The 23031-nt window shown below is 34.2% G+C and overlaps 1 protein-coding gene across 1 annotated transcript; it reads right to left on the bottom strand.

Moving 5' to 3' along the window:
- Positions 1–19494: 19494 nt before the first annotated feature.
- Positions 19495–19848, bottom strand: LOC143571813 (auxin-induced protein 15A-like). Its single transcript, XM_077057139.1, has one exon. It carries the CDS (start codon positions 19846–19848, stop codon positions 19495–19497), a length of 354 nt encoding a protein of 117 aa, XP_076913254.1.
- Between the last annotated feature and the right edge of the window lie 3183 nt (positions 19849–23031).

The raw sequence follows: 23031 nt of genomic DNA, 5'->3' as shown, positions 1-23031 counted from the left end.
TTATAAATCTATATGACAATTTATAACAACAACAATAATAATCAGTCCCTCCCTTCTCTCCCCCCCCCCCTCTCGGGAACATAACTATTCCCATTTTGATGAGGTGGTAAGGTAATTAAGGTGTTAAATAGAAGGTTAATTCAACCTCCATAGAATGAAACATCAAGTCGCTAATAATAATAATAATAATAATAATAAAAAAACCATCGCATAGCATAAAATCCAAAAATTAAATAAAGATAAAATTTGTGTCCGTCATTTGTTCATTGCAACTCTCAAAAGTCTTAAGAGGTTAAATAATAATAATAAAACATTCAATAGCAAGCAGCCAAACTTTAATAGCTATATAATATAATATGTTAATATTTATTTTTATAAAAATATATAAATATAACATAAACAAAATATAAAAGTAAAGTGAATAATTATTGATTTATTACATATATTAGGGTTAATTAAGATAATAGTTTTGGCGGAAAATATTTGTGAGAATTAACCACAAGATGACAAGTATCCACAATTATTTTACTTTATTAGAATAGCTAGATTTTTATTTCTTTTATATAAAATTTTATAACTATATGTTATTCTTTTAGTTATATTTTTAAAAATACAAAATAAAAATATGAAAACAATTTGAACATGAAAAATAAAGGTTTTGTTCGGTTTTTGGGTCTAGATATTTGGATTTGTTTCTAATGGATTTTGTTTGGTTTAGCAGTCCCATCGCAAGGCGTTTGACCGTTTTACATAAGCTTTCAAGTATTATCAACGTCTTTGCTTTTGTTTTTCTATATTATTATAACTAACTTTAAGCGTATTTCAGTTTGCTCTTATAACTTTTAAGATACAATGTTCTATAAATTCTTAAGAGATTAAAAAAGTATACATTTGTTTCTAACGGATTTTGTTCAGTTTAAAGGTCCCATCGCAACGCATTTGACTTTTTTACATAAGCTTTTGAATATTATCACTGTCTTTGCTTTTATTTTTATATTATTATAACTAATTTTAAACGTATTTTGTTTTTCTCATATAAACTTTTAAAATGCATGTTTCTATAAAATTTTGATTACGCTATTTTGATTGTCATGTATGATCAAATGTTGGCATGCATTATCATAATGTGTGGTAAAGATGCTAGTTTTCATTAATTCACCGAAAATTCTTTTTCAACTTACATATATTTGTCAGCTGTCATGAGAATTAATAACAGTTGGTCACTATCACGGACTTCAAAGATATACAAAATGTAGGCCAAACTTGCATCAACAAAGCAATACAAATTCCACTTTTCCTCGTGAATTATAAAAATAAATTTCATTAATAAAAATATCTTTCAAATTATAAGAATATATATAATGAAAAAAACGTTATAATTGGTATCATTCAAACAGAGCTGACTCTTTCCTTCTTCAAAGATTCGTTTTTTCTTTTATTGGTGAAATAATATTTAATGATTCTTGCGTTGAGTAGGTAAGTGCAGTTAAGTCGATAGAAAAATAAGGATGATTTCTTTTTAGGTTTTTAGTGAGTTGGAACAAGATATTTTTTATTAGAATTTTGGTTAATTTCGACGACTAATCCGACAAAAATATTACTACATACAAAACTGAAACATTGTGACACTGATAAAATAAAATTTGGATATGCCATTGTATGTATGTATGTATTGTGAGATATAGCATATATAGAATGGATGGGCATAAGTCATAACTTAACTAGAGTTAGATACAATCTATGTGAAGATGTAAAGAAAGAAGAAATACCGTTCATCCAGTTTTTCGGAGGCTGAAAGTGATAGCCAGTTCTGTAAACTTGCTTAATCTTCTCAACATTATTGGTTTGATACTTAAGATGAATGTTCTGGAATGCCAAAACTCCTCCTCTCCCGCCATGGAAGTTGTTCAACATAGACAAAAGAGAGATTAACAATGCCAAACTCCATACACACCTATTGAAAACCCTCATCATAAAGAAATCAATATTTTGAATCTTAATGAATAGAAAATAAAAATTGCTGACTTGGACTTTAAATAGTCTAGAATATGCAAAAAAGGAAAAGGGTGGTTTTCGTTAAGAAGAGTTAAAGGTAGAAGGGAAAACACACACCAGAATGTGTAAGGGTGTGAAAAAAGAGACAAAATGAGATGAGAAAAGTTGGAAATCCAAAATGTATATATAGAAGAAAGTCTCCATCAACGTGACGATAATGTTAAACTTACCAAGGCTTTTTTATAATCTTATTATATTATATTTTTCTGCATCCAAGAGTAATTTTGTCGTATTCTTTTCTTAAATTATGGATACAAGCATATATCTATATATCGATATGGTACATATAAACTACGAGTGAGAGATCTCTTAATTTTTAAGACATAGTAAACTTGTTGCTTTAAGTACAAATCATAATGCATAAGATTAGCATATTTTAGGGGTAATTTTGTCTGACAACAATTTTGTTTTTACCAAAATCATGTATAGTTGATTTTAATTTATTTAAAAATAATTACAAGTTTAATCCTTTAATTTTAATCATATTTTATTAATTTATAGAATAGTATATATGCCCCCTTATTTTAAAGCAGCTACCCTCACGGCGTTTAAATATTTATAACTTTTTCAAACGTTAATATTTAAAAAAAAACATTATACCATAAAACCAATATTTTATTCTCTTTAATTTGAGTATGGTATTGTTGTGCCTTTTCATTTTAAAAACTTAGCATGTTATGTGATTATCATTAAGGACCAGTAAACGGGGCAGGCGGGTTCGGTCGTTCGGGTCATGGATCTAAAGGTTAAGGTTGGAATCGGTCGATAAAAAAAAGGTCAATTGGGTTTGGGTTGGGTCGGGACGGGACGGATTGAAAGGGATCAAGTCAAAACGGATTTCGGGTAGAAAAGTGTTAGGCGGAACGGGTTGCCGGTCAAGGCGCGTTTAATGTAGTGTTATGTGATCACCGACACCTGATTGTGCACGTAAAGTCATTGTGTGGCGTGCTTACTAACACCGGTTAAGCTTCCAATGCCGCATTACGAGCACACTATCATCATGTTGAACCCATACTGTTGAGAAGCCACGCACATACGGAAACGGTAACATCAGTTACGCCCTCGATGCCATGTTTGTGTACATACCCCATCGCATCGCACGAGCACCCAACTAGTACGTATATAATTACTTGGCTATAGTTTAGGTACCTTTAAATAGAGGTAAGACTTGTTTAAATCGATATTTACGGTAATATGTTTGACACATAATATGTAAGTGTAAAGTTTATAAACTATGAAAGTTAAAAAGGGGTGAAGCTTAATCGATTTCATGATCTTTCAGGATTACAGGAAGAGTATTATATTAAACTGACTTTGATTTTTTTAAAGGGACAACTTTATAGAATAGTAACCAACTTTTATTGTTACATCATTTGATTACTCTAACTTTTTTTTTTCTTAATTAGGTTACTCACAAACTTTTTTTTGTCTCATTTAGATCACTTAACTTTCATCTATGTACTAATCAAAGTTTTTTTTTTACCATTTTGATAGGTTATTATGATGATATGGAATATTTTCATTAAAAAAAATTGTTAATAATGACGTGGACTGATGATAGGAAATTTAAAACTAGTGACAAGGATTTTGTTAATAAATAAATTAAAAAATCAAAAAAACATGTGTTTGTTAATTATTAAATTTTCAAAAAAATTTAGTTTCTTTTCTCGAAAAGCATCAGTATTCAAATTTTTTTGTTAGAAAAAATCCGGTGGAGAAAAAGATTAGTTCTTTTCTCGAAAAGCATCCGTATTTAATTTTTTTATCCAAAAAAAAAATCTAGTTTTAGTTTAGAAATTTCATACAATAATTAGCTTTTATTCCTTTAAACTTAAAGGCATAGATGGTATAGCTAAATGCAAAACAAAAAATATATATTAAAGTTAATAGTAATTATAGATTCCATGTCATCAATAACAATATAAATTAAAATGCCATGTCATCATAATAACAACCAAAATGGTAAAAAAAAAAAAACTTTGATTAGTACATAAGTGAAAGTTGAGTGATATAAATTAGACAAAAAAAAAAGTTAGTAACTAATGGATACAAAAAAAGTTTGTGGGTAACCTAATTGAAACAAAAAAAAGTTTATGAGTAACCTAACCGAGAGAAAAAAAAAGTTAGAGTAACCAAATTGATACAATAGGAAAAGTTTGTTACTATTCTGCGAAGTTTTCCCAATTACAAATATATATTATATATTGCCATCGCATGCAACCTATAATATATTAGTCTAGTAGTATAGTGTCCCACTTTACAAATATAATATTGTGCGTTAAAATCTTTGAAAGTGCAACATAAAAATGAAATTTTGTTGTTAAAAAAATTACTACTACATGCGAAAGAAATCCTAAAAGCCTAACGTCACAGTCTCTACCATTTATGAGTCTTAAATAATCATCAGGCCATCAGACATGCTGGGTCTAAGATGTCAAATCTATTCATGTAACATTACGAAAATTTTGGACAAATTTTGACAAATAATAAAGACGAAAATCAAAATATTCATGGTATAAATAAAGCAAAGAAAGAAAATAAGCTTATGTTAGGGAATGAAGTAAGGAGACTCCATCCCACATCGGAGGAAGGAAGAAATATAAAGCACTTTATAAGGAGAGAACATTCCATAATAATGTTCTTAAGTAGCCAACCACTCTCTCTAATCCTAGCGGAGGGTGTGAAGCACCCGAAGCGCACGCGCACGGGTGAAGGGCGATGGGCGCAATGTGGCGCACTTTGCACTGAACACAAGTATCAAACATGAATACGACTCGTTTAACTACTTTATATGTCATGACTACAAGACAGTTTTAAGTTTCATGTACCGATAAGGGAATACGATGGAGTTTAGCTTACTAATTTCAATTATTTAAGAAAATTAAAAAATCATATACCACACTTTTTTGCTTAACAGGTCTTATCGTGTATTTAACAGGTACCCAATTGCCAGCCCTAGATGAGACAAAATCAAAATATAACAAGTTACCAAAAGATCTGGAACTAAAAATGGACAGATTTGAAGTATTGCATATTCACATATCGCGAAGTTGCAGAAAATTTTCTATAAATAGATCGGCCATGGGGATTTCACCATTCATCCCTCACACTCCAAAACACATACATTACCTCAATAAACGTGCCATAACCCGATATGTCGATATCCTGCCAAGTTTTACCTCAAAATGCGTGCCATAACCCTACCTAAATACTCTCTCGACTTTCCTCCAAGTAGAAGTACGGTTCAAATAGAGTATAAGCATTTCGTATTACAAGTCGTTCAAGGTAGGGATCCTGCCCGGTTATTATATTATAAATGGCTTAGACCCTAGTCGGGGATATAGCTGTGCCTTGATCATATAATAAAGTGGAAAATATATTTTTATAAGTCAAGATTATAGATGAAATACTATTTATCTATTATAAAGATTTTATAAATATTTCTTTGAAATGTACGTTTCTTCATGAAGAAGAAACGTGGTTTATAAATGATTAACAAAAGAAATGACTAGATGTCCTTATATTTATAAAGGGATAAAATGTCAAGGTAAAGGTTATGTAATCGGACTAAATGTTTGAAGCTATATCGTTGATCTAGTATTTATAAAACGTTATTCTCGTACTATAGGTCCGAGGTAACAAGACAAATTGGTGAGAAACACCAACCAATAAGAAAGGTGAATACGTCCGACTTTTTATAAAACAAGTCTGCGAATGTTTGCATGGGATTATATCCCTAAAACTTTATAAAAAAAAGTAATGCTGGCCCTCAGGCTATTATATACGTTTGTTTGGATCCTTACATATGTGGGTAGATGGTGGGCACACCGCACCACACTTGCTAATGCCTCTGCCACGTTGGGCCGGACCTAAGTAATGTTCAAGAGGGGATTCTCTCGTGTATATTAGTAGTTGCTAAGACCTCAATGCTGCGGTATCGCTGAGAGGTTTCAAGTATAAATTTAACTTGGTTGTTTCCTAAGCCACGATGGGCCGGGTCACAAGATACCCGAGGGGATAACTAAGTACTTAAGTGTTTTGTGTTAGCGTGTTCACCAGCATGTGTTGCTGACGTATTTTTATAACTGTTTTACAGGTCATGGAGAATAGGTGTTTGGAGACAAGGAATAGCCGTTAGACAATCTGATGGCTCAATGGATGTTTTATTAATAAAATAATGTAAATCATGGTTTTATTTTCCAAACACTTTTATATAAACCAAACGGGTGTTTTAAAATCCCGTCATATGATTATAATAATATTTTATTAAGTCTTCCACTTTACAACCTTAAACTCTGATATATTTACAAAAACAGGTACCAACTTACGAGTGTTGCGCCCAGGCCTTGAGTCGGGGTGTGACAATTCACATCTGTAGTTTTCTCAAAGACTTTTAGTATCTAACTAAACGACCGAGACTTATTGGTTTACTGGTATAATATTTGTCTCATCAATATGGGTGGTAAGTTCTAATCCTTACCTGAGTGTTGTATAAATCGTTAATCGCTAGTCGAGCGATGGGGTGAGGACTAGCGATTAGTCGGGATTAATCGAGATTAATCGAGATTAATCAGGATTAATCGGATCAGACTTTAATATATAATTTTCAGTTCTATATATACACGCACACATTTTTATATGTAATTTTCAGTTTTATACATACACAAAACATTTTGACCGGAAATTGGCTGGAAACTCACTTGAATATTGCCGGAAACCGCTGATTTTGGCCTGAAGCCCGCCGGAAACCGTCGATTTTGCAAAACTGCTTGCAGGTTCAAGATTAGGATGATTTGAAAGTGCAATGTAAAAATGAAATTTTGTTGTTAAAAAATTACTATTACATGCGAAAGAAATCCTAAAAGTCTAACGTCACAGTCTCTACCATTTATGAGTCTTAAATAATTATCAAGCCATCAGACCTACTGGGTCAAATCTATTCACATCTGTAGTTTTCTCAGATACTTTTAGTATCTAACTAAACGATCGAGACTAGCTTATTGGTTTACTGGAATGATATTTGTCTCATCAAAATAGGTGGTAAGTCCAAATCCTTGCAGAGTTGCAGGTACAAGATTAGGATGATTTTAAATTGTAAAAATTTTGTTCTTAAAAAAATATATAACAATAGAAGTTTTATTTAATAATTATTAAAAAAATATTAGTTAATTATCTTAAATATATAAATGAACATTTAAAAGCTCTTTGGTTATTCTTCACCTCTCATATTGCTTTATTTGTAAATGAAGGTTTTTCATGTATTTGACCCGAATTCACGGGTATGAATCTCACCAAACCCAGATAGTTATTAAACGAGTTATAACATCTCATTAATTAAAAATTAATCTCACCAAATATATTACATATTTATTTAACTCTTAAACTTCAATAATATATTTCCCCTTTCTAAAACATATATATATATATATATATTATATATTTACCCACCACACTAAAATAAACTTATACTAAAATAAACTTATTAATAGACTAATTTATCCTTAAATTTAAATAAGTGTAAAATAAAAATAAATATGAAATCTTTCTTTAATAGTAAAAACATAAATTAAAACCAAATATTACAACCCATAATTTTATATTATAAATCTAAAATTAGGATCCATCCAAACTATCATTGTCTCTAAACTCCCACATCGCAGATCACCTCCTAAGAGAATTTTCAATCTGTTCCCTAAAATTATATGAGAGAGATTTGTAAATTATATGGTATGGTTATGAGTGGTTGTGAGTAAAGGAGAGAGAAAATTTATATGAGAATATTAAATTTGAGGATTCACTGTAGATACTGTATAATTTTTTTAATATTTTCATAAAATAGTTGTGAGTGAAAGAGAGAGAAAATATGATGATAAATGTATAAAAAATATTATTTAATTAAACAGGAGAGAGAGAAAATATAGTGTTTTTTAGTGTAATTATATGATATATATAGATATAAGGTAGGGAACAGGCTGGGAATGCTCTAACACCGTCACCGGCGTACATAATCGGCTCATTGCTATCATGATCGTACACCCATACGTTCACCATCATCTCCGTGCATCACCGCCAACGGTTCCGACGAGTTCAAATTCGACTCTCTCTATATCGTCAGAGTTGCAAGTTTCATCAAGTGAAGTTTTTCAGTCGCCACATTATATAAACTAGTCGTGACGAGTAGTTTTAGAAACCAATTAGAACTTGCCACGTGTCTTAGATTTTTTATTTTCAAATGATACCTAAAACTTGAAATTTGTTTTCATAAATACTTATTTTAAGAATTTTCCCAATAATTATTCATTAATTAATGAACTTTTATTTCTTCTCGCCTCTTTCATCTGTCTTTTTCGTTTGGAAATTTTGTGTGACGTTTTCGTTTTCCTTATAATATAATAGAATCACTATGGAAAATTCTACAACATTTAATTTCTAACACTGAAAATTTTCAACCTTTAGAGATTAAGTTGACAAATAATATTGTTTGGTAATGGCCCTAGTGGTAACATGTACTTCTACAACAAGATTACAAGAATCGTACATATAATACATACATATATATATATATATATATATATATATATATATATATATATATATATATATATATAAGGAGTCTGTTCGCAATTGCTCACTTGTTGCTAGCTAGGTTCTACTCACTAGTTGCCCCGATTTAGATAAAATCGTTCTTCACCTGGAATACTAAGGTTTCTTGATCATCATCGTTGAATGTTATAATAATAATAAGCAGTACATGTTGCTTTAGCTCTGATACATAGATCATTTATCAACTTATGTAACCCTGTAGCCCGCCTCTCTTGCATGTCATCCCTGTTATATTTGGTCAGCACTCAATATTATGTGCAAGTGTTTATATGTTTATCTTGATAAAGTTGCTCATACATTCGGTATGCACACACACTACATATATTGGGAGTTATTGATGATTCATATTTTTAAAATTTTGTAGATTTTACGCATACGCTGGTGGATATGCAAATTAAAACCATCATGCTAATTTGTTAATGTATTTTAAAATTTGTAGTTTTACTACATATCAATCGTTAGGATCAAATACAAGTAACTCTTAAAATGAGAAACATACAAATAACTAGAGAAATTATTATAACTTTATAGTGTCTTTCAAATTACGTGAGTTTTCATTTTATTCTTTCTGTACATACCTATGTGTGTAACATGATTTAAGGAAGGGAGAGAGTGTGTGTGATGGAGATCTTTGAATAGTATATGCTTTGACTAGGCTTTTCTCAAGGTTTATCCATAAAGACTTTAATGGTAGTTAATAAGAATGGATAAAAGCAAGAAATGTGAAAATGAAAATGACTAGGGTGTTACTTTTCCGTGACAAATTAATGATGATACAGCTGCACCTGACTAAGTCCGTATATTAAACTCACATGCAATTATTTTGAGATGGAAAGATCGAGGATAATCATCGATGAGTAGGCAACATAGTGGCAGATCATATACGCTTCAACTGTGAAATCCATTGTAAATAGTTTCACGAGTTAAGATTACAACTTGATCACATATTCACATTAGTTAATATCTGCACACTTGAAAACCGTGTTATCTTGAGTTGGGGCTAGGCGTGGAGTTGAAGATACCTTGGATTCAAACAAATGACTTTTTAATGTTTACTAAACAAACGAACGGACACAAACACTTAATTAACAAACGGAGAACCGGCGGTAAATCGAGCCAAGTGGTAATAGTGGTTCATACTCTAATAGCAATATCACACACATGCACCAAACAAATAATATTGCACAAACTCTCCGATTTGAAACAAAAAACAAACAGGGCAAAGAAGGTTCCTCACTCCACCAGATTTATGCGAGTGGGAATACGATTTGAAGAAATCTGTCAGCCAAATATATTAACTTAAATAAGAACAAAGCGGTTCCAACGAGTAGGTAAAACCCCTTCAGGAAGAAACATCGAGTCAATGTGCTTTCGAACTGGACAGACCAAAAAAGATCATTACCATCAAAATTATCCAACTCCCATGAAGCGAATCTATTATTAAGTGTCACATGCGACAAAACAATTAGGGTGCGTTCGTTTCACAGAATTCGTGGGAATTCAAAGGAATTGGAATTAAAATCCCATGACATGACGTGTTCGTTTCGTTGGAATTGGAATCTTAATTTCCTTTTGATGCGTTCGGTTGTCAAGGAATTGGAATTGGAATTGGAATTCAATTCCTTCAAATTCCTTTAAATGATGGGATTCTAAATCCTTCCAAAATGTGGAGGATTTCAAGTGAATTCGTTGGAATCTTTTCTCGAGTTTTTTTTTTTTTTTTAACGAGAACAACGAATAAAATACTTTGGTTTTTTTACTTTTTTTGTTTTCGATTTATATTTTGAGCCATAATTTTTATTATTATTATTATTGAATATTTTTTTGAGGGGTTTTTGATCTTAATAGGAAACCCCTAAAAAATCATAAAAAATCATAACACAAAATACAAATAAAAAATAAAAAATCTAAAAAAACTAAAATGTTTCCGTCGTTATTCTCGTTCAAAAAAAAACAAAAAAAAAACTTGATTCCAATTCCTTTGGCAAGCGACACACCAAGAATGGAATTGGATTTCAATTCCTTCAAATTCCAATTCTTATTGCAATGTTCAGATTCCAAATCCTATTTCCTCCAATTCCAAATCCTATGCAAATTCCAATTCCAATTCCAATTTCATTCCATTCTATGAAACGAACGCGCCCTTAGAAGTGAATCGAGGCTCTTAACTTGTCTCCTTGACCAAACCCACCCATCTGTTCCTATCTAGAGACGATATAATCTGAAGTCCAAATCTCCATCCAAAACCTAGTCTCGGATGTGTGACACATCATACTTCATGTCATGCAAGCATAAAGAGAACGTGGGATGCTGCATTTGTTATTATTTCCTCCATGTTGCGGTTGGTTTATTGTTAAAGTGTTTTTAGTGGTGGTAGTATTTTATTTCAGTTACTTCTCTTTTGTTTTGCTATTTAAACAGCCATATGTGTTTAGTTATGGGCATGAATGGAATATATGGAAGTTGTTTAAGTTTCTCTCTAATATTCTAATCCCCGTTCTAGTTATTTCAATCCAATTGGTACATGCCCGTCTCTTCCCCGTTCCCAACTTTCTTTTTTAGCGTGCTCCAAGAAATAACATCTTTATCATTAAGTATACGGTTATATTATATGATACGATGCCAAATATCCGTCTGTCCCATCAAAAACACCAGCACGATTCCGTAAATCTTCATGTTCATGTCTCCAAATTTCTTTGTATTTTAAAGTTATTCTTCATAATTGTTTTGAGTCTAACAAGTTCTACGCATGAAATACTTAACATACAAAGCAGAGTTTGTAATAGAAGTGTTTATAAAGTAACTTTAAATCCGACATACAGATCCCAAGTTCCCAACACCCTTTTGCTAGCTTAGCTAACTATTCATATCGGGTCCAGAAGTAACTTCATTGGTTGTGGGCCTGTGGCCTTGTGGGGAAAAGATAACGAGTTGAAGGGATTAATTGGCCCAAAACATTAAGGGTTTTTTAATTTTAATAATTTAAATGGGCCAATAAATATTCCGCTACCAGAAAAATGAAATTTTCTTGGGGAAAAAAATCCATCAAAAAAATAAAGCATGTTGGAGAATAGATGAAACTTTCCTACGAAAACATTTTTTCTTTAATTTTAAATCGGAAAATGATCAAAAGACGTTTCCTACAAATTTCCAACGAAACTTTTAATTTTAAAATACTATGGTTTTGCATTGGATGGGGTATGCTTGTAATCGAACCAAACGTTCTGTGAACCGTTCAATAAGAAGTTCGTTTATTTAAGAAACTAATTAGCATGAACAAAACTTTCTTCTTCATTAGTTAAACGAATGAGCATAAGCACATCTCTCGTCCGTTAACTTATGTTGATGACCGTTCGCTAGTGTGCATTTGTTCATTTAAGTTTCTTCATGCCTTCATATTTGTTTACTTTCATTTATATATTCATTTAACGTTCATAGGTCCGTTATAGTTTAATCAAGTTTTATGAAATTAATATATCACCTACTACAATACAATATAGTCTAGTTTATTATTTTTTGTTAGCCTCAGTTGATCAATGTTCCCACTTCTCATTATAGATTTGTTAATATTTGACCAATATTACCTCAAAGTTCGACACAAAATGTAAGTGCCCGAAGTGGCACGGTCAAAATTGCTTACTTTTATCACCGATGAAATTATATAGGGATTGACGCGTTAATTTCATTTTTACCTTTTTCTAAATTAAGATTAGTTAATATAATGTCCAATTTCTAACCCTGTACTCCTGTAGAATATAAAAAATACTGCATTAAGCCGACGATATTTATCAATGGTTGCAACCAGTTTGTGACCGCTGAGAGTTGCGACCTAGATGCATTCACAGAATGAATCGATATCACAAGACAGAATTCAACAACTAGCAGCGTGTTATTGATCAAGAAAAATTACTCAAAAACTTGATTACAATGTTTATATACCTAGCCAATCCTCTAGCTAGGTTCAAACCCTTTATCAGATATAAATTCAAACTAACTATATCTAAACTTGAATTTGAAATAAACTAATCTAATCCAACTTGACTAGATAAAATTGAATCTGCCAGAATCACCAGCTTGTGATACGGGCCTTACCCAACCCATTACATAACTCGCAATTGGGTCGGGAATTAGAGCGGTCCAACAATCACCCCCCTAATTCATGACTCGAATTAGTGAGATCTTTTACTCCAAGCATCTTCTGCATCTCCAAAAACTTAATCCTTCCAAGTGCTTTGGTAAGAATGTCGGCTCGTTGCTCTTTTCCGCTAATGTGCTCCACATCTATTTCTTCACGGTCAACACACTCTCGGATAAAATGATATCGGGACTTAATATGTTTAGTACGTTTGTGAAACACGGGATTTTTCATGAGGGCTATAGCCGAAGTATTGTCAACCCTCAACAACACCTTGTGTAAATTCTTCCCGGTCACCTCGCTAACCATTTCCCTAAACCAAACCGCCTGTCCCGCGGCTGCACTTGCAGCCATGTATTCCGCCTCACACGAAGATAGTGCCACTGTTTCTTGTTTTTGTGAACACCACGTAATCGGTGAAGATCCAAAATAAAATATGTGACCCGTTGTACTCCGCCCATCATCCTTATCAATGTTATGACTGCTATCCGAATACCCGTTCAACACCCCCTTATCTCGACTATATTTAATTCCATATCCAATTGTTGTCTTTACATATTTCAGAATCTGTTTAATAGCATTAGCATGAGATACCTTAGGAGTTTTCATGTATCGACTAGCTACCCCGATCGAGTACGCGAGATTGGGTCGGGTTTGGAGTAGATACCAGAGACAACCGACTAACTTTCGATACTCCGTTGGATCAACATCTTCCTCGGTTTCAGCCTTTGACAATCTTAGGTTCGGATCCATCGGTACATAGGCGGGATTACAATTTTCCATCCCGACCTCGATTAAAATTTTCCATGCATACGCTTGTTGCTTGACTCGAATCCCGTCCTCATCTTGAGAAACTTCAATTCCAAGATAATAATTCAATAAACCCAGATCACTCATCTCGAACTGTTTCTTCATTTGCTCCTTAAACCTTTCGATTTGAACTACTTTTGACTCGGTTACAATCAAATGATCCACATATACCCCAATAATAATAACTTCATTACCGGTATGTCTCGTGTAGACGGCCTGTTCTTGAATGCACCTGTTATACCCGAGTTTCTTTAACGTTCTGTCGAGCTTGAGGTTCCAAGCTCGAGGTGCTTATCGGAGACCATAAAGAGCTTTCGTTAGACGATACACCTTGTCTTCTTTCCATTCTTTACATACCCCTCCAGTTGAGACACGAATACAACTTCATTCAAATTTCCGTGTAAAAATGTTGATTTAACATCGAGGTGGTGAACTTGCCACCTTTCTTGAGCGGCTAAGGCGAGTAGGACTCAAACAGTTTCGAGTCGAGCTACCGGGGCGAATACTTCTTCATAATCAACTCCATATTTCTGAACGTACCCCTTAGCCACGAGCCTCGCTTTGTACTTAACAATTTTTCCACAGGCGTCTCGTTTTAACTTATATACCCACTTCAGTCCGATCGGTTTATGACCCTTCGGGAGGTCCGTTAAAATCCATGTTCCGTTTATTTCAATGGACTCTAATTCAACCTCCATCGCTTTTACCCAGTACCTGTTTTCTTTTGCTTCTGAATAATTCGTCGGTTCGTCCTCGGCGAGCAACAATAACGCTTCTTCTAAATCTTCTTGATCTCGATTCACCCCGTCATTTATAATAAAATCTTTTAACTTTCGTGGGATCATATGAGTTCGTGTTGACCGTCTAAGCATCAGTATGGGTTCGTCTTCAGTTTCGGTTTTGGAATCTTGACCCGAAGGCATGTCAGCAGCTGAGTTCGGTTCGTTTTGGGTCGAGATTTGTGCTTCTGGTGAATTTTCATCTGTTCGATGTGTACTGCTGTCAGCATGGGTTGGCTGCCCAGCTGTTTCTGCATCTTGCAGCAGTTCAGGTCCGGGCCCGTCTGTTTCGGTCGGACCGGACTGATAACTTTCACCCCCCACTTTAATAATAAATTCAGCAGCAACCAGATTGTTGTCTTCGGGTGTGTGGGTTTCGCAATCGAAGACTCTAAGGTGATCAATATTTGGTTTTCTCCCGAGTAAGGCCTCGTATGGTGTTCTCGAATCAACGGCTTTAGCTGGAACTCGGTTTAAAATATAAACGCCATGTTTTGCCGCCTCTCCCCAAAATTGTTGAGGAACCTTCATCGACTTTAATAAACACCGTACCATCCCTATTACTGTTCGATTTCTCCTTTCAACGATCCCATTCTGTTGAGGCGAATACGGGGCTGTTAACTGTCTCCGAATGGATCGTTTTTCACACCAATCATTAAACTCGATCAATGTAAATTCACCCCCTCGATCAGTTCGTAAACCGTGAACCGTTTGAAGGCTCCAAAAGCTTGGTCCTTCGTTGCGAGCAAATAACACCACATATAACGGGAGAAATCGTCGACAATTAGAAAAATATTGCGGTTACCGGCTGGGGTGCTCGGTGTTATCGGGCCACACAAATCACCATGTAGTAGCTCGAGCGGTTTTGAAGCTCAAAAGTGGGCCTGTTCTGGGTATGATTTTTGTGCCCGTTTCCCTACTAAACAACAATCACATAAACTAGTAACATGGGAAATATTTGGAATACCACGTACCATTCCTTTGGTGCTTAAAGACTTCATGGACTCAAAATTGAGATGTCCCAGTCGAGCATGCCATAACCAAGCCGAGTCATCGAGCTTAGAAAGTAAACAAACTGGCACTCCCACCGTTAGTTGAATTTTATAGAGACGGTTTATAGATCTTTGAACTTTCATAAGCAGTTTTCCCCCACCATCGTATAGGAGAAGATAATCTGACTTCATTCGAACATTGCATCCGTACTCTGTGGCTTGACCGAGGCTAGTTATATTGCTTCGTAAACTCGGTATATAGTAGACATCGGCTAGGATCCTGTGTTCACCGGTTTTGCTTGTAAACACAACCGACCCTTTGCCTCGTATTTCCACACACAAGTCATCTCCAAATCGCACTTTTCCCGAAACCCGCTCGTTCAACTCTGAAAAATATGACCGATTTCCAGTCATGTGATTTGACGCTCCGTTGTCAAGATACCACGTATCATCTGATTCAGTTTCAAACACACTTGGAATCACCTTCTTTTCATCTAAAAATACAGTTTCATCAACCCGTGCCATATAAAGATTTGGGTCGAGTTCTTCGGTTTTGGCGAGATTAGCCTCTTGTTTTCCCTTCCTTCGTTCCAGACACCCTGATGCGAAGTGTCCCATCTCATCACACCGATAACATTGTACTTGTGACCGGTCTTTCTTTGGTTTTGAACCCGAACCCTCCTCGGTTCTAGTTTTTGTCGGGTTAACTAATCCCCGACTCGAGTCCCTACCACGTCCTCGGCCCCGTGACCCCCTCCCCTACCATGTCCTTTATTCCCGTCAAAGGATCGGTTCTTAGCCTCGGGTTCGTATTTGTTGAACATCAACTTACTTTGACTTTCATTTGATTCTTCTTCTCCCTTGATCCTCTCATCGTATGCTTTTAACCTGCCTACAACATCATCAAACGTAATGGTTTTCAAATCAATAGATTGTTCAATTGATGCTACCATATAGATGTATCGTCTAGGTAGACCATTTAGGAACTTTTTAACCATCTTTGACTCCTCGATAATCGCACCGAGGGTGGCTGATTTTGCAGCAACACTAGCAAGTTTTCCAACAAACTCGTCAATCAAACTCGTTTCCTTCATTTTTAAACTTTCAAACTCATTCGAGAGCGTTTGGAGTCGTGCTTCCCGTACCCTTTCAGGGCCAAAGTTACGGGTATGTATTGCTACCCACATTTCTTTTGCCGTGGCCATGCTTCCTATTTGTAAAACCATGTCTTCTGAGATCGATTGGAATAGCAAAGCTATTGCTAAACAATTTTTCTTCTCGTCCACAGCTGTTCCAGGTTCGATTGTTAACCAAATACCGTGTACATTGAAAATTGCCTTCATCTTCATCGCCCATGTTATGTAATTAGTTTTGGACAACATAGGGTATTGAAGAGATGCACTTGTTCCTTCCTTGACCGTAGCAGAGGATTGATTAGTCTGTCCGTCGACCATCGTTCCCTGTTTTCGTAGTCTCTTATACTTAAGGGTGGAATCCAGTCCTTTGGATACCCTTTATTGAACCTGTGCAGCTCTGGAGACGATGCCTGTTCTTGTCTTGAAGGCTGCCTTGAAATCGTTGCTTCAAAAACGGTGCTCGCTCCTTCTGTTTACTGGTGCTCTTGATCACAACACACTGGTCCGCAGCCTATCTCGATTGCTTCGCTGAAAACCAATCAATCCTTTGATCGATTCTCAATTGCAATTGAAGGCCGCAGGTACATTATTCGAATTCGATCTTGATTTTGGCTCTGATACCAATTCACAGAATGAATCGATATCACAAGACAGAATTCAAAAACTAGCAGCGTGTTATTGATCAAGAAAAATTACTCAAAAACTTGATTACAATGTTTATATACCTAGCCAATCCTCTAGCTAGGTTCAAACCCCTTATCAGATATAAATTCAAACTAACTATATCTAAACTTGAATTTGAAATAAACCAATCTAATCCAACTTGGCTAGATAAAATTGAATCTGCCAGAATCACCAGCTTGTGATACGGGCCTTACCCAACCCATTACATAACTCGCAATTGGGTCGGGAATTAGAGCGGTCCAACATGCATGTGGTCAAGTTGCCACCGAAACGAAGCTGTGCCAGTTGCAAAGTCAACCGAATTTATTGCAGTGACTAGCTTTCTTTTTTACCATTTTAACTCCGCTCATAACTTGGTCAATAATTTTACGATCCTTCAATTCGATTACAACTCAGCTTGCTTATAAGCATCCGCCGTTAAACCCTTTCGTGAGTAAATTGCTTAAGTTATTTAATAGGAGTCATTTTATGTATAGAATGCTCTTTTATGTATATTTATCCGTTTTATAATTATTATTCCATGAGACTTTATATTGGAGAGCCTCTTCAAATTTGGAGAGCCTCAATGCCTCACTCTGGCCAGAGTATGTTGTCTTAACTAGACCCACACTGGCTTCAGAGTTTGGCTTGGGCGTTCCCCGGGAAACCATGCCGCCGACTGCCACTTGGCAGTCATTGTGCCAACACAAGACCAGCACTCTCTGGCGTAACATACTGTGGAACGAAAACCTGGGTGGACTCTGGGTTCGAACTGACAATATTTATACAAGGACTAGCTCAAATCCTTTATTGTTAATATCCACCCAAAAGTAACACATATGAGATTCGAACTTGGATCTTCATTAAAAAAAAAAACCCAAACCTCCTATCACTAGACCACTAAGTAACGGATCCATGAGACTTTAGATGATATTGGGATATGATATCTTGATATAATATTCAAATTCAAACACTCTAGAATAAAAGGAAAACGTGCCCAAATTTTGTTTAGTTCATGTATTGGACCATTTTACCTCGTTGACTCAAAAGTGTAATGGGTGTAACTATCAAATTGCATGGGCCAAAATATTCTTTTTACTTTTATTAAAATAAGTAATATATTAAAATTAGGAGACTTTACTAGCGTAGAAAGGAAAATTCCTAAAATGATTTTTTAACTGAGAAATATTTTATTTATGTTCCCACAAATTAAGAGTTCTAGAAACGTCCCCTAAAAACACGGCATCGCTGTCGTTTTTTCTACTCTATCGATGTGTTTGTCCTCCAATCAAATAATGTCAGCTGGCACCAAACAGGTCGTCCTAGACGATTTTAGTGAACAAACAAGTCGTCCCAAACGAGTTTGGTGAACATTTTGACCAAATTGTATAATAATTGCAATAGTTTACGAGGCTATAAACATTTTGACCAATTTGTTTTAGTTCAAAAAAAATTTCAATAATTTGTGCCATTTAGCTTGGAAATGATGAAATCTTGGTAAGAAAAAGAAGTTTATTTTGGTGAAAACCAGTGAGATTGTGACCCAATACCATCTCGTAAGTTGCAAGTAAACAACTACCAAAATCCTTGATATTACAACACTTCATCAAACAAATCTTGCAAGTAAAGTAACCATCCCACGTTTTAGATTCAGTTTGGTCATTATCGAGCAAAATTTCCAAGTCGATATCATTAGGTTGACGGTGGGATTCGATAGAATTTCAACCCGCTCGACATGAATGGAAAACATGTATCATCTTTTTCAAAGAAAGATAAAGAAAAGGGAAAGGCTATAGGAAGAGTCAACAAATAATCATATCTTATTATAGATTATTATAAGAGGTCATTAAAGATAATCCCACTTGTACAATCAATCAATGTAGAAAAATGGATGTAACGATAATTAAAGGAAAAAGGAGTTGGTAAACCAACTTACTAGTAAGATGGAAAATTACTTAAAAGAAAAAAAATGAAGAATTTGTTTTGTAGAATTGGTGCCAAGAACATTATCAGTCTCTGTCTTGCAAATTTAAGAATTATGTTAACAACCTATTCAAAGACAAAACAGGTTTGTAATCGATCATGAAAGAAGATCACGTCGTTTGAACTACCGGTTAGGCTAGTTCGAGTGGTGAAAAAAGGTTACGCTATCGAATGTCACATAGCACGTTTAAAATTAAAATAAATAAATAAGTAGAAAATACTAATAAAGATAAATAATTTTATACCAAAGATGATATTAATTTGTTGAGAAATCTTCAAAACCTGAAAAGGGAGTTGCCAAAAACACAACTTCTCTCTTTTTAACACACTTGTTTACACTAAATAAACTCATCAACTAGATGACTAATATCGAATTTGCCATTGCAGCATTCGACAACACTTAACACCTCTTGGAACGCAGTGACACTGCATGGAACCACAAGGCCATGCTTCTGCTCGAACCCAAACTCATCTGAGGCCTTGTCCAACAACATCTTGAACAAAGGGTGTGATAGATAGCCCGTGGGAACCACGAACCGACGCCTCTCTTCTCCTATGTAAAGTGCAAGAAACCCGGTTGGGGTCGTGCATGCTTCTTCTTGATCCTTGAGCAAGTGTTCGTGATGCGATGGTTCGGTGCCACTAGTAACTTTAACTTTAACCTTCTTGGCTAGTTTCTTGACCGAACCCATCTTTCCCAACATCTTGGTCTTGAGAGAGAGAGAGAGAGAGAGAAAAAAGGTATAGAGATTCAAATAATGAAAATGGGGAATATGCTATAGCCTATATGTAGTGTAGAGCAAGAGGGAGAAAAGGAATGTTTAAAAGATGGTCAACTAATTAATTTTATAAAAAGAACTTGTGAGCCTTATAAATATGAAGTATGATTGTGTATTCTTGTGTCATCGGAATCTCTTCATCTACTTTGGTTTTATATTAGACTCTCCATAGTGGGAATTTTTTTAGTGGCGTTATGGTGAAATAATGTTTGGAAACACCATCCCTACTTCGTCGGGTATTATAGGTGGCATTTTGCAAGATAACGTTGTGTATACAAAGTTGGTGTGGCGCACATTTTGATGATTTGCTTTTTTTTTCTTTTTCCTTTAACCTGATAGTTGATAAGCCCAAACTTGTTTAGGTTTAATTTTAAGAAAAAAAATAAAGATCTAAAATAAAAAAGATGATCGAATAATCATTGCAAGAGCATTTTGACTACACCTCAATTTTACAAAAATTTAAAAAGCTGACTAGGCGTCGTACGGGCAGAAATATAGAAATCGTCGAATACACACATGTCATTTAAAACGACAAGATGTTTTTGAATACGTTTTTGAGACGACAAGATGATTTATAATTGCAATTCATATTCATACGGAAAGAAAGTATTGAAAATCATAACTTACAAAAAATGAAGTTACATAGTAAAATGTAGGGGTGAGCAGAAAACCAAATTAACCGAACCGAAACCAAATTAACCAAAAAATGAACAAAAAAAACCGAACCGAAGCATTAACCGACGGCTAATTTTGTGTTTTTTTTTTTGAAAACCGAATTTTCAATTACAGCAAAAACTTTTTGTTGTTTATATACAACATATATATTATAATGGAGCTCTAGAACAAGGAGGGCGTTGCAAGTATGATGAATCCAACCTGAAGATCTTACAAGCCTATGCATAGTAACTTGAGAAAAGATGATAAATAAAAAGGTTCCAAACTCACGTGTAGAGAATGCAATAAATAATTATCATATAGTACCAACTTTTAGTAGTGACAAATTTTTAAAATTAATACATCTACTACAAATAGTAATAAATGGTAATAAATTTTGAAGTTACAAAGGTATTTTGAATTTAATTTTAAATTATTTAAATGATAATAAATTATAAGGTTGAAAGATATATATGAGAATTAGTGAATGAAACCAATAACAATTTAGCAAAATGAATTTTTTTAATAAATATATAGATATAGATTATTTGTTTCAACTCACGTCCCGAAATATTTTCTTATAACTGAACACGCTAACTATGTTTTTAACTTTCTAGAAAGGTTGGGATTAACTTTGAGGTTATAAAACATAAAATAATGTCATCATTGTTATTATTATTACTATATATAAAACTGAAGTTTGGTAACGCTAAAGTATGATTGGTCCGTTTGACAGTGTGTTATTGGGTCAAGATTTATATATATATTTTTGTTTTCTTTTTTAGTTTTTGTTTTTTATTTTAAATTTGATAATTATACTTCTAATTATTTTTGTTGTGTTTTTATTTGTTTTATTTTAGTTCCAATACCGTAATGAGCGTGACTGAAACCGACCTAATATGCGTAGACTTGACATTCTTTGTTTTAGTTCCAATAGCATAGCAAATGTAACGTATACCGACCGAATGGTGATTCTTTTTTTAGTTCTGGTTACGTAACGAACACGAACGAAACTGACTGAATTTGTATAGACTCGCCGCCTCAATGCTTGCGTCTTACCAACGCTCAAGTTTTACCGGCCGACGCCACCTCTTGGTCCACCTCAATTTTTAGAACTTTTTTGTTATAGTTCTCGTCCAATAACGCACGTAACTGAAATAGACCAAATTCACGTCGACTTACTGCCTCAACACTTAGAACCGATAACGCTTAGGTTTTACCACCGTCCGGATTGTTGCGCGGGGCAAAAACCTAGTTTATTCATAAAATCATAGCAAAAGTAGGGCGTAAACGATCAAAGCCGGCCAACTAAAAGTTGTAATTGAGTCAAGTTTAAGCAGCTTCAACCCAAGGTGGAGCCTAAATTGAAGCTCATTTAATAAGCTACTCCAAGCTTCGAATAGCAATCTTAACTAGGTTTATGAGGTTATACGAATCTATTAGTTGTATAAGTACAACATGAATATATTCTAGTAATACTAATAATATATCAAAGAAAAGATAAATACCAAAGCACAACAAACACAGAAGACTATGGTGTGGTTGGTGTCTATCTAGAAGGTTATTAACGTACGGTGGTGTTACAAAAAGGTCATTAATGGTGGGTGGCATGCATGATAAATATTCTTAATTGTCACCTACGAATTTCAAAATATATACTTAATTTACATTTTGAAAGAACAAAAATAAACCATTAGATTTATAGCAAAAACGAAATAAACATATGCATTGACAATAAAAACCTCCATACACCATCTACATGGCCAAAGGTGGAGTGAACAAACTAGAAAATTAAAAGAAGCAAGCAACACCAAACGAGAATCATGATTCATAAGTCATAGAGAGTCGATGATTAAGAGGGTTGAACTAACCAGTAATTGAGTTGAAGGAGGGTTTCTTTTATACTAAAACATAAACAAAACGTGCTAACGAATATGCCTGTTATCAGTATGGTTTAGTCAGTTTTAATAAAATTGCGAGCATCATTGTTAACTTGGTTTCGAAAATCAACAAACGTACCAAACCAGCAAGGGCGAGCCTACGATCAACCGGCATTAGAGGTTTGACTATTCAAGTTTTGACGGTTTGAACAATTTTTTCTTTATTCTTTTTTTTTAAAACCGTTAGTTTGTATTAAAAGGTAGCATCCCAAAACTTTCATTTTCAATAAATTATAAAGGAATTGTTATTTATCATGTTCTTGAAATTTATATCAAAATGCATTGGGCATAGTGAAAATATTGTAATAACATTCTCGGTCTATTCTTTATATTTTTGTGAGGGGTTTTGTAAATTATATAGTATGATTATGGGTAGATAAGAGAGAAAATGTTATATGGGAAGGTTAAATTTGGGGGTTTCACTATTCACATCGTATAATTTTTTAATATTTTCTGAAAGTGGTTGTGAGTAAATGAGTGAGAAAAAATAATGATAAAGGTA

Source organism: Bidens hawaiensis, unplaced genomic scaffold (assembly GCF_021521415.1).
Source record: "Bidens hawaiensis isolate Kalapana, Puna unplaced genomic scaffold, B.hawaiensis_p1.1 tig00025586_1, whole genome shotgun sequence".
Taxonomy (NCBI): Eukaryota; Viridiplantae; Streptophyta; class Magnoliopsida; order Asterales; family Asteraceae; genus Bidens; species Bidens hawaiensis.
Note: the sequence above shows the minus strand (reverse complement) of the source record. Positions and strands in the feature narration are given on the sequence as shown.

Excerpts from the sequence above, each read along its gene's own strand:
- LOC143571813 (XM_077057139.1), bottom strand. The coding sequence starts at position 19,848 with ATGGGTTCGGTCAAGAAACTAGCCAAGAAGGTTAAAGTTAAAGTTACT.